General features: G+C 42.2%; 1 protein-coding gene across 3 annotated transcripts in view; it reads right to left on the bottom strand.

Moving 5' to 3' along the window:
* Positions 1-492: 492 nt before the first annotated feature.
* Positions 493-13,104, bottom strand: part of trim36 (tripartite motif containing 36) — a gene marked incomplete at its 5' end in the record, with an annotated part of 28,978 nt that continues 16,366 nt past the window's right edge. For all 3 annotated transcript variants that reach the window (XM_084552463.1, XM_084552461.1, XM_084552462.1), the window contains 6 exons: positions 493-4,242; positions 4,804-4,917; positions 5,150-5,333; positions 7,274-7,479; positions 7,590-7,707; positions 12,669-12,790. In XM_084552463.1, the coding sequence (XP_084408589.1) occupies positions 3,873-4,242; positions 4,804-4,917; positions 5,150-5,333; positions 7,274-7,479; positions 7,590-7,707; positions 12,669-12,790 (1,114 nt within the window). In that variant the 3' untranslated portion in view covers positions 493-3,872. The remainder of the gene's footprint in view (positions 4,243-4,803; positions 4,918-5,149; positions 5,334-7,273; positions 7,480-7,589; positions 7,708-12,668; positions 12,791-13,104) is intronic.

Genomic DNA, 13,104 nt, shown 5'->3' with positions numbered 1-13,104 from the left:
AATAATTATGCATTAAAACCCCCTCGTAAGTGTTATAATGTTCAGTCGATGCTGAAACAGTGTGAGAAAGGTGGTAGTTGTATGATCATTTTTGGAGGATGCAGTTGGTGGTGCTGTGCTGCGTTGTGGGTTGTTGAACAGTACTACAAACCACAGGCTACAAAATTAGTTGTTCTAAACAAATGTTGCATACCACAACCTTCACAAAGCTAAGATTTAATGCAGGACTGTTATGTTAGAATGCATTTATGTTCACTAGTGTAAGTAATGAACTGGCAAGGGACTGTACTTTACTGAGTCAGCACATGGAAAGTTTAAGTAGCACTTCAGAGATAAGGAACAAAACATGAACACAAAATGTTACTCGATATATAACACATTTCAAAAATCTGTCATATTGAGAGACTATAAAATAAAGCGAGAACATTAAACAATTAAGTAAAATATAAGACAAAATTAATAGGACTGGGCAGTAGGAAGTTATGCATCTAGTAGTTTGCAGCAATATATATATATGAAGAGTTCAGTCTTTTTGTGTATTTGTCACTAAATATATTCTCTCTCAGCCGTATCTTTCTGTGTTTTACTCTGCATCACTCCCATATTCAAATGCTTCAGCAAAGATACAAATAAGTTTTGCAATTCAAATTATCTTATACACCACAGAAGCAATTTGAAGAAACTTCCACAGTGCTCAGATGTAAATAAGAAAAATTTGTGAATCAAAATTCTCTGCATTTCTCATCTCGAACAATGGGGAAAACTCTGATGCAAAAATAGAGGGAATTAAATAGTAACTGATTTCTGCAGAATGACCTTTGTGCAAATGCTAACTTTTCAGTGAGTCAAAGAGTAACTGCACACAAGATGATCCTTTAATTTATCCCACAGTGGGGGAATTTGCAGTTAAGGACGGTGCACACAACACAAGGAAGTACTCATCAAACATTAAAGAGGCAAAATGGATTTAGAAACACACTAGTTTTATTTGATGAAATCCCCACACAGCAAATCAAAAAGTGTAGCCTTTCCAGGAATCAGAATAAATTCACATCTTTACTTAGTACACATACAGAAATCCATCACTTACACGCCACAGCCAAACCTCCGAAGAAAACAAGGGGACAAATGTCACCACTATTCATTTAGTTCTGCAAAAATATGAACGTCACTGAGGAGGGGGAAAACATTTACAAGTAGTATTTAAAATCCACTTTGTACCAAGCCCATTTAAAATCACAATGTAACCTATAATCTTTTCAGTGCAAATTGTCTTCACAGGCTTACGTTTCTACGATGTCCTCTACGGCCTATTTATTAATATTGCACACATGTATTGTACACACCTGCAGAGCCAGACGTTTGCTGACATGCTGCAGATTTTTAAAGTGCAAGCTTGGGATTAGATTGAGAGCAAGCCTGCAATATATTTGGTTCTAGAGTTATTACTGAAAAGCTGGCTATGTTATGCATTTTAAACTAGACTCAGCCATGGTATTGAGATTACAAGCCTTTTATAAGAGATAACCACATACAAGTGTGCCGTTACGCCAGGTGAAATAATTGGGAGGGGAAACACTTTAAACATTCAGTCATTTGTTCTGTGTTTAACAACAATACATTCTGCGATGGAAATGATATAGCAAACCTGCCCTGCCCATTCATAAATGCATAGATGTGTTTCATCGATGTTGAAAAAGTCCCATTTTGAAACACTTCCTTTGTGTTGTAGGTGTCAGGGTTCAGGTTCATGAGTACTGGAGTGACAACAGACGACAACATCCGTGAGACAAAGTGTGCATGCTGTCACACAAATCATATATTTAACTTTGAGAAGTCTCTGTCTGCGTAAATGTCAGAGCAGTTTATTAAAACGTTTTAAACCCCAATGTATTCCAGACTCTATAACCAGGACAATCGAACAGACCAAACAAAACCAACACCATAAAAAGAAGAAGAGGAAGAAAAACAAAAAAAACTAAATACTCCCCTGACAGAGGTGCTGAAAATGTTAAATCTGCTTACAGTAATTTCAATAGCGATCCACAAGCAAACACCAACTAATTACATGAACATTTACGATGTACTTTATTTCACTGAAAATAATATACTCTGGATTAATATGTACATGGAATTTAAAATCAAAACATGAACGATCAGCTTATTATCTGACATTAAAGAGAAGGCTGCGATACTGAACTGACTGTTACAAACAAAGCTGTAAATCAAACCAAACTCGTTTCTGTAAGGAAAGGTACAGTAGTTAAGGTTTTCCAGGCCTGATGGACAGAGGTAGGTAGCATTGGGCCCCAGTCAGGGCCAGAAACCTGAGAAAACGCACACACACCGATTACCCTAACCCTCCAGAAATCAAAATATACATAAATGCTCAAACAAACCCATGTGCAGGCACGTATACAGTGTGTCTCTATACAGTCTGTTTAGTGTGCTCTCTCTTAGACCTAAACATCTGAGCTGATTCGCTCAAAGCCAATCAACCGCTTAGGTGTCTGTCTGATAGCCAAACTGTACAACAGTAACGAGCCAACGTGCTACACTCGATGTGTCTGTGCTGCAAGTAAACAGTGGTTCTGACGGCATAGGTACTGAGCAGTGAGTTATGTGGATAGCACTTTTAGTAAGAACCTGAATAACTGCTTTTTGTTTTTAAACGGTTTAAAAGCGGTGAGGCCACAGAAGCTTTGGGATGCCCTTAAGTCAGCACCTGAACCAAACAGCTTTGACTTTGCAGCTGTCGAACGGGTGTTGGCTACAAGTACGCGGTGTTCTGGTACCTCGACAGGTTCGGGTGGAACGTCACTGTGTCCTGTGCAACAGATGTGAAAGTGAAAACAGCGAGTGGCTTTTACATCCAAGTAACTACTCCGGATTCACATTTGTTAGTGAAAAGTGGACGCCTTTGTGAGTGTGAACGTGACACACCGGTGCCAGCTGCGTGTCCGCAACATTTAATGTGAAGAGGCTAACTAGGTAGTGATAAAAGTGTGATGGTTGTAACAACTATCAATGTGCGAAAAGTCTCTTATTGTGCAAAAACAGCTCAACGGAACTGTGACCAGTTGGAAAAGTAGTGTTTTCTGTGATAAAGTCAAGAGTAGATAGGTAAAGAAGTCATGATGAACACCAATAACACCAGTGTTTGTGATCAAACTACACCTACAGTAAATTCCCACATACAGTATTTATGCTGATAAGTATTTCCATAATCTATCCATAATGTGCAATGACACCAACATCTGCCTGCAAACTAAGCGACCCATCTCCTAAAAAACCAAAAAGGCACAAAGGCGCTAGCTTCAAAGTAGCTACAAGGCTCTCTCAGGTCCACTAAGATTACATCGAAACCTATGCTGCTACATTTACACAAATAGTTACAGAAAACAGCCCAAGACCATCCAGTAATTACACACAAAGTCACCTATAAACACAAACGTGGCAAAAGAGGAAGTGTAAGTGTGAGCTCGAAGGCGTTTCATGTTAAAACAAGTGGCTGCAGACTAACTGTGCAGCTAATTCCACATCAACAGCTGATCGTAGCTGGCAATTAAAACCAGGACAAATACAATTAAGAGATTCAGAGACTTTGGTATGTCGAGGAGACCTTTCATTTCTATACCAACCACTGAAGCCCTCTGTATGAAGCCCACTGATATTCACTGTGGGTCATACATTAGACATGCCTACTCTAAATAAGCGAAATCGTCTCTGGCAGAGATCTAGGACCATGAACACATCTGACCGTCAAAAAAAATTTATTGGATTGTACTCCATCACCCTGTCAATAAAACCTGCTCTTTCTAGAACATGCCAAACATTAAACAGATTCAGGTCCTAATACATCAGCATGCTCCTCAGAAGGTCAGCCTCTTAGCGGCGATGAAGTCTTCCAGTTGAACCTTGCCGCTGCCCATGAGGCCGAAAGCTGGATACATTGTCCCCGAACAATCCACCTGCCTCTCGTAAAGGCACCTCATGGAGTCGGCGTCGTAAAAATACACCCGGCACGCATCGTAATCGAGGCACACGCCCAGGCGCTGTGGCATGGGAAGCATGCGGTTGCCGGGGTCACCGGAGGGCGCGCCCGCCGCGGACACCGAGGAGGATGAGCAAGTCTTGGGGATGAAGAGTTTGCCCATGCCCAGGGTGAGGAGGGTGAAGGGCTGGGAGAGCTCGTAGCACGCGTCCTCGCTGCCGCTGTCGTGGCCGCTGTCATGGTCATACCTGGTGAAAGGCAGAAAGGGGAGGTTTATATCAAATGTTCAAGGCCACACCTTTTGAAGGCTTTGATTATCAATCATTTGTCATCTGATAAAAAGTAAATGAAAATCACAATTTCCTATTGGCTTTCAGATGTCTGAAACACAACATATTCAATTTACAATCCAAGAAACCTGACAAGTATTAATATTGACATATAAAGAGATTTCAGTCAGACAATTCCTCTCATAAAGGAATTTTCTTGCATACTTAGCCCTCTAATGACCGGCTGAATGCAGCCTAGTGCTTATCACCATCCATGCATTACGTAACTACCATAGAATTAAAATGTATTTGCGTAAATAAGGTGCTACTTTACATGCTTTTACGAGAGTGGATCCATGGAGAAAGGTAGGCTTTGTCTGTGTGTAAGCTCTTTACGAGTTTATACTGGTTCTCTTACATCACAGGATTAGGTGCGACTCAAACACACTTAGCGCCGTGCTAAGATTGTTTGTCTGTTGCAGTAAAAAAGAAAATGTCAGCACCATTGCTTATGGACAAATTGCTAATGCTAGCACATACCTTGGACTGCTGGTATCTCTGGGATTGTGAAACCACTCCAGCAGCTTGGTGTCAGAGGCCACGCCAACTTTAACCATGTAGGAGTACGGTTCCACCTTGAAGGACCAATAGTGTCTGCAAAACAACAGTTGCGTCTTTACTGCAGGACTGGAAGTTATGGCGACCGATTTGACACAGTTTCTAATTTAAACCAAGCTGAAAAAGAGGTACATCACATATTGATAGCACTATAAGCTTCCACACTGACTGCCTGTAGCTTCTTCCTCTGTAGTCTCACTTTGCAATAACAAATAAAACATGGCAATCAACACAAATCTTTTTTACAAATCCTGGTTTCATTGCGTACCTTCCCTGAGAGATGCCCGTGTCCCCAATTATGTAATCCAGTCCGATGTAGCTGCCCGTCTGCACGCGTTCGGCTGCGAGGAGGAAGGCCATGCCCGCCACGCTCTCCACCGTGTCCCGTCGCTTGTTCAGGATGAGCCGCTCCGTGCTGAAGCCGCACTTGTCGCTGAACAGGAAACCGAAAGCTGTTGATGTGAAGAGATGGGGAAGAGGGACAGTGGAGAAGTTACAGGTGTGGTGTGTGACAGCGGGGTGAGTGGCAAAAGGCTGACACAAGAGGGCACCATAACACAAAAAAAGAAAAAAAAAACACTGTGAGGAAGAGCAGCCTAATGAACATCGCTTCCCATTTATATCACCCATCTGATTACAATTAAATGCATTCTATTTATAGTTTATGGGCCGAATGCCGTGATTACCATAATCCAGGATACATATAGGCCAACATGATTATGCCTGTTCACTCAACCGTCCTGTGCAATCTGAGGTCTACACTGGGGAGGACCGGGTAATTTGCACCCGTCTGGGGGAATCCTTATGACAACTAGGGCATGATAATGATAATAGCATAAGCCTGGCTAAAGGGTGAACAGACAACTATGCAGCAGTTGTGATGCTTGTGCAGTTGGGATACACTGATAGTAACTGCTATCATGCTCTTCTGCAACACAAGCATACTGGTTTATTACTAATCAGAGAGTGATATGTTGAGTGATATCAATAATGTGGATTCATCCCAAGTCTTAAAGTGATCGTTACGTCCAAGTGCTTAAAACTGGAAACTGATGCCAGTCAACAGCAACTACATCTGAATTTCACATCAAAGGTGAAGACCTAGATCTTTATGATATATTTTCACACACGTTAATGTGGACTTTGCAACACCTGGGACAGAAACGTTCCAACAGCTGAGGATGCTGGTCCCACACCATCATCATTATAGACGAGCTAAGATCTGATCCAAGTGGTTATGTTTTGTGAGAGTCATATACACGACAGCCAGACACACCGACTTTATACATTTCCTTTCTGTCACACGAAAACCGTGTCCTCTCATGCTACGTCACAAGTATCACAGTGTGTGGGTCAATCTGTGTGTGTGTATGTGTGTGTGCACGCGCATGTTTTGTCCCTCGCTTGAAATTCCATCTCATTACTGATGCACACTGACTCCATCTACTCAGTCTTGCGCGAACCGGAGAGCGCAGGAATGTGGAAGCTCCAATCACACAACAACATCACAAACGATAAGGCTCGTGCAGGACACGAATCCAAGTACGGCACAGCAATGTGACATGTAGGCTCCTGCCATGGGGGGAGGGAGGGGGGCAAACATGTATTCTGATGATATTTAGATTTCTGGGAAGCGTGTAGTAGAGTAAAACCATTATCTCTGCAAAACACCATATCTTCAGAGTTTCTTGTATGAATAAAAAAAATCAGCAAAGCAGCCAAGCAGCGCATGGATAAAAATGATACAGTGGCTTAGGCTACTGGAAGTGTAAAATTTTAATTCATTCCCCAGCAGATGGTTGGGGATAACGATCCTTTTTAATGAATTCCACCTTGCCTCTCTAAGACGAGATTAAAATCCCAGCAACAGACGCAACGGCAGGTTTTCTTTTCCAAACGGCACAACGCCATCCACTCCCACACAATCAGACAAAAGCTATATTGGTTTCAACCATCTGAAAACACTAAAGCCATCACCATGGCGATAAACAAAAACACCACTGTGTTGCATGCACCTCCAAAGCACACGCTACAAGAGAATTCAACATTTAAAAACAGCGAAGTATCTGTCATCAGATAATCTCCCTAAAAAAAAAAAAATCGAGCAGAATGGTAAACACTCGGACGTGCTCTGAGAACTAAAGGGCATGGAGGAGCTTAGCTGTTGCCTTGGCCAAAAAAGAGGCCCAATAACAGGGGCTGCTTCTCTGATAGACAGTGTGTTAATTAATTAATACACTTAGCATTCTTTACTTAAGCTTAATCAATTCAAACAGCATTATTTGTCGGTGATGGTGTTTTGTCACATTGCTTCAACACAGACAAAGATCATCCTGGAAGGAAAAGAGAAGTATGTAAAAAATGTCTGGAATAACACACGTGTCTGGCTTACCGGGTGCAGGTGGTGTGTGGAAGGTGACCTCGGGGCTGTAGGGGCTGAACATGGAGTTCCTGCAGCTTCGGACTCTAAAGGAGTACAGGCTGTCAGGCTCCAGGTCGCACACCACCGTGCTGGGACCGTACACCCTGTCTGTGGCCCTCCACACGCCGTTGTCCTCTCCGTCCTCCTGGGACGGGGATTGGCCCGGGCCTCCGAGTCTGGAGACAAAGAAGGTGGTTATTTACATTTTTTTCCCCCACGTATCTATGGCTCGTCTACAGCTTGCCTGTGGCTCTGCTCAGCCCTCTAATCTTCTCTTCTCATCTACCTGCGGTACTCTAGCACATGGTGGTCCGTAGGTAGATGGTCATCAGACAGCCTCCAACAGATTGAGGCCTCGTTGTAGACTTTGCTAGTAGACAGGTCAATCAGAGGAGGGTCTGGAACTGGAGATGAATGAGAAAGTGCACAGAGAAAAAGTTACAAATATGTACACAAGTGTACCTAAAACACTGCATTTTACTTGTTCCAACAAAATAAAAGTGAGCAATAACGTATTTGTCCAGGTTTTAAACACATTTCTCAACCAGCTCGAGGTAATGCTGAACAGAATTGTCCAAAGATCTTATCCATAAATGGAAAAACTACTACGAACAAGAGATTTACTCATGTCTTAATCACACTAAGCTCTGCACTTCAGCTAAATATCTCGGTTTAAGCAAATGAAGCACTGTACCGCAAGGGTGGCAAAGATTACATTTGTTAGGATCAGTACTATCCACTGCGGACAATGGACAAAAAGACTGCCTTGCATAATGGAGCTTAAGAGGTTTTCAGAGACGCACTGCCAGGAAATGCACTTTGTAAAAACACCCAACCACCAACACGCTAGAGTAGAGATTTCCCGTAAAGCATCCACTTGTCTGGCGCTGGTTTTCCATTCATCTACATACTAGCATCTTCCCATGTCTGTCATAGGACCGATCTCTCTCTAAATAATCAAAGTCACGGTTCTAAGCAAAATTTTTCTCCAGAAACGGGATCATGTTACTGTAACCGTGTAGGTCAATGCAGTTTTCTTCACACTTCTATCACAAAGGAGATGTTGATGAGGTGGGTGGGGCGTTCTCACAGGGAGAGTGGCATTTCCCTCTCTAGTCCTCCACCCTTCCCATTTTCATCATCTTCTGACATTCCCTTTTCTAAAGCTCCATTCCCCAATTGACAGACTCCCTCATGCTGATCAGGGTCACCGCTGCCACTTAACTTTCTGAGCCTCCAAAGACAATCGACTAATCCTCCATCTCCAAAGTCCCTTTCTCCTCGGCAGCTCGCCTTCATGAGCTTCTCACCTCTTTAAGCCCTGTGCTCGTCCACGTTGCTAAGAAGCTGTAGGTGCAGATAAATTAGAGGTTTTTTTTGTTTCTGTTGTCATGTCGAAAACCTGCAATCGTTTTATTGTTTTTAGAGTTCCCTTTAACATTTTACCAGAGAAAATTAAATTCTCATCATCTCTTACCCATAGTGCCTTGCAATTCCTTTATTTAGATGAATAGTAACCAAACAAAATAATGACTTTCCACTATTGTGTGAATCCCAGACAGGCGTCCTTCATGAAGCCAACCATCAACTACAAAAACAAACGTGTTTTCACCTGTTAACGACAGATGGCCCAACAAACTAGGACCACACATGGCAGCTTGACGTCCAACACAGCAGGAAGCACTGGATTAGTGACTCAGAGGAAAAAGAAAAAGTCGAATCGATTGCTAGACAGACAGCAGCAAGGCCAGCTTACACTACAGGGAGCTCTGCTCTCTCTTAAATCTGCTTTCAAGGCATCAGATGTTTTCAATGTGCTCAAATACACTCTTTCCTGAGGACGTTTGTTAAGTACCAATGTCAAGCAGAAACAGAGAGAGAAGGAGCACTGTTCTGATATTCTGAAGAGACTCCAATTGATAATGGGCCATAAACAACGCAGTCTTTCAAAGCCTCTTGAGAGGCACAGCATGGCCCACAGTAGGGCCACAGCTGGGTTAACATGTGAGAGGACAAACACTTGGTTATCCAAGAGTAGAAGATAAAACTAGAAAACATCGACAAGCTACAGACATTAAGTAGAACCCAACATTGGGAGCTTTGTACAATGACAAGATGTTCGTCAATCGGGTATTAAATCATGTTTTTCTTTGACCGTTGAGCAGAGGACACAATATATACAAAAATAAATGTTTGTTTCTAGTTTCCTGAACACTGAGCTGCATTATGACTAAGAGGCACAATGTGTTTTATTTTTTTTCCTGCAGCATCATCACTCTGACAGAAACTAAATTACTGCAGGGTACAAACGCCCCCACAGCTTCTTCTCTGAGCTCAGGGTAAGAGCATCATTAACTCTCACAGGCCTTTTAGATTAAAGGGCGTTCATCAATACGACTGCCACCGCTCTAACTGCAGCATGCACCACCTCAAAAAAAAAAAAAAAAAAGAAGCACAGATTCGTTCAGGCTACATTTTCTATGATCAGCTTGACATGAGGTTTTTTTTCTTCCTCCTCAACGTAAATGAAAACTAAAAAAGACACAATTTGAGAAGTCGGGACACGTTACATATGAACTTTGTTTGGTCTGCACTCAACATCAGCATCACTTCCCTCTTGCCTACAGGAGAATGAGGCCTACATTGAAATTCAGCAATAAAATAACGCGTCATGTTTGTTTTACCACGTGTAAACCCACTGTGCTGCAAAAGCGCAAACACGCACCAACACGTTTAATCATTTACCCGCCTTTATTATGTTTCCTACTTCACTGATGATGAGATCACATGAGTTTCCTGGTGGATGAATTCTGAATAAAACAATCAGAATTATCTTTTAACTGTATGACCGTATGACGCCAAATCACTGTGTGATATTTATTTTCTTCCTTCCTTATGACAACTACTACAGTTTTCCCCACTGTATCCTAATGATATTTAATGCCTCAGTTATTTTATTTGATCAAAAGAATCAAGAGAGACCTTCTTTTCTTCTCTTAGGTGCTTGTGAGGAAGACATTGTTTAAGCCATCTGTAACCATCCATCAGTCTTGAACATTTCAAGTGGTTCCTTTATCTTATGAAAATTAGATCTAATCCAATCATTTTTGTGATGAGTTACAGAGAATGGTTCTTTCTGGTTCAGCTGTCTTGACAGAGCAAACTGTAGAGATAAATCACACATCACTGATTATAAACAAACTAAAGCCCACAACCACAAATTGATGTCATCCCCGGCTTAGTTTGTCACCAACGGTCACTGAAACAACTGTCAGTTGTTTAGTGGCACTTGAGGGATAATGGCTCAGCGCCAAGAGACGGCGGCTTTGTCCACAATATCGGCAACATTTAATCCCCAAATAATTCTTGTTCCGTACTCGCATCTGAAACCACAGCTGCCACTCTGGCCGGCTGGCCTTACACAAAGAGCTGCTCTCAGTTTAAAGGACGGCCCCAAACTTCAACCAGCAGCCAAGTGTCGACGCCTATGACTGAAAGGGCCGTCGCAATTTACAGTCACCGTCTGCAACAAAGAATATTCAATGCTGCTCTGCCTCTCAGTCACGGACACGCATGAGGATGACAGGTTACGAGTCATACTGAAGACGCACCTGAATCGAGCATAACATTATGACTAATATTGTGTAAATATTGTGCCTCGTGTGCCTCGAAAAACAGTTGTGACTCATCAGAGAATGGATATGGGCCTTTTGAGGGTGTCCTATGGTGTCTGGCTACAGAATGTTGTTATTGGGGGCCTTTGGGTCCTATGGGTTGAGGGGAGGGGCCTCTGTGTATCAGGCTTGTTCCAGTGCATCCTACAGATCAGTTTGGGATCTAGGGAATTTGGAGGTCAGGTCAACACATTGTGATGTTTTTCAAGTTGTGCCTGTGTCAGGCTGCATCCTGCTGCTGCCATCAAGGAGTGTCATTGCTATGGGATGGGGGTGCCTGGTCTGGTCTAGGTGGGTGGTACATGTCTAAGTAACATCCACATGAATGCCAGGTCCAAAAGTTTCCCAGCAGGACATTGTATTGTCACAAGATGCTCAATCTTATTCACTTATCCTGTGGTTTTAATGTTGTGGCTGATCGGTGTATGACATTAAAGAATGAATGTGAGCAGCACTATGCGTATGTCAAGGCAGTAAGGGTTAATTAGTGTATGCAAAAGATGGGGAATTCTACATATTACAATGAAATTTTACAAACAAACTGAATTTCAGATATGCACCAAACAACTTCATGTGACAATGATTAATCAAAACAACACACAGACGTCACTTTCATAAGACCATCACCTTATAAGGTTATAAATGACCTTTTAGTGACGCATTACACTTCCTTATTGAGACATTTCTGCTTTTGGCCTTGGCTCAGACATGGTACTTTCTTACCCTCTTGTTTTACTACCTTTTTTTAAGGTTTAGCAGACATTTAAGTTATCCAGTTAATCACTTTTATACATTTTAAATTGGGAATATTTTAGTCTTTAAATCCAGTCAAAGTCATTTTTCAGAACCTCAAGAGTTAAAGGGACTGAACAACACTGCCGCTCATTATCTGAAATCCCCAGGTATTACTTAGACACTTAACAGTAACAACTCAATCATCAGACATGATTATTCCCGTTGCCTGAACATCAGTCTGTTACGACTTGCTTTCGTTTGCCTCCTCGTCACGGCTTCGTCGACCTAAAATCGGGTAGAATAATTGTCTTAAAAGGCAGAATGCCAGTTCAAATCAAGAAACTATTCGTCCTTTCATCCCTGGGAAACATTTACCTGAGTAGCGGTTTACAGAAGAAGCCTTTTAAATTCAGCAAACCAGAACAAAGTCAAATCCACTGTGAGCGCAAACATGGATCAACCCGCTTATCCAGTTTAGCCGCCCACAGGTGACCTCTGACCTTTGGCTGTAAATGTGATCGACAGGTGATGACAAGCCAGCTACATCGTCACGTTTTAATGTTTTTTTGCTAAACTATCTTTACAAACAGAAAGCCTCTATTTTATATGGCCATATTTTGCTGCGGACATATGAACAAAGACTGTCTTCATATTCACGAATGAATAGAAACTGGAAATGTCACCATGTTTTTCTGACATCAATCGACGGTCAGTTTTTCCAGTCGTACATGATCGAGCAGCTTGTCCTTTGACACAGTTTTCCAAGACTTCAGCGTTTCAAAGCCCATGAAAAGTTCAAAGAGCAGCCTTTAAACCTATTAATGGATCCAAATTTCTCAATCGCCGGTCAAGTTCTTTGACCAAATCTGATGCAACCGATAGAGATTTTACCCAAGCACTACAGAAGAAAGGAAGACTGACGTTTGTCTCAAACCATTTAACTGAAATGGTCGTACCTCCACCAAAGCACATCTCTTTGAGCAGAGTTTCTTCTCTGGACGTGTCCAGAACGAACTCATCGAAGCAGGGGTCAGCTGCAGGGTGGAAGGTCCTCAGAGACTCTGTGGCTTTCTGGATCCTAAAAGTACACGAGACGGACATACCGAATGAAACTTTTTGGACATACATACACAAATAATAAATATAGTACCATAACATATCTTAATCTATCCTCTGTTATGTTGTTGAAAAAGAGGATTAAAAAACAAATCTTTGTCTACAGGAGAAACAGGCCACAGTATCATGCTGCCGAGTGAAAAGATTCCCGGATTATCCCAAGCTGCTAATGGAGATCAATTAGTCCGCGTAGAGCAGAAGATACTCGAGTACTGGGCGCTGACTGAAGTCTTTCCTTGACTGCCCTCGAGTTTGGTGACCTCCGAGCACGTGGCT

This window comes from Chelon labrosus (genome assembly GCF_963514085.1).
Source record: "Chelon labrosus genome assembly, chromosome: 9".
Taxonomy (NCBI): domain Eukaryota; kingdom Metazoa; phylum Chordata; class Actinopteri; order Mugiliformes; family Mugilidae; genus Chelon; species Chelon labrosus.
The sequence above is the reverse complement of the archived record's forward strand: the minus strand, read 5'-3'. Positions and strand labels throughout refer to the sequence as shown.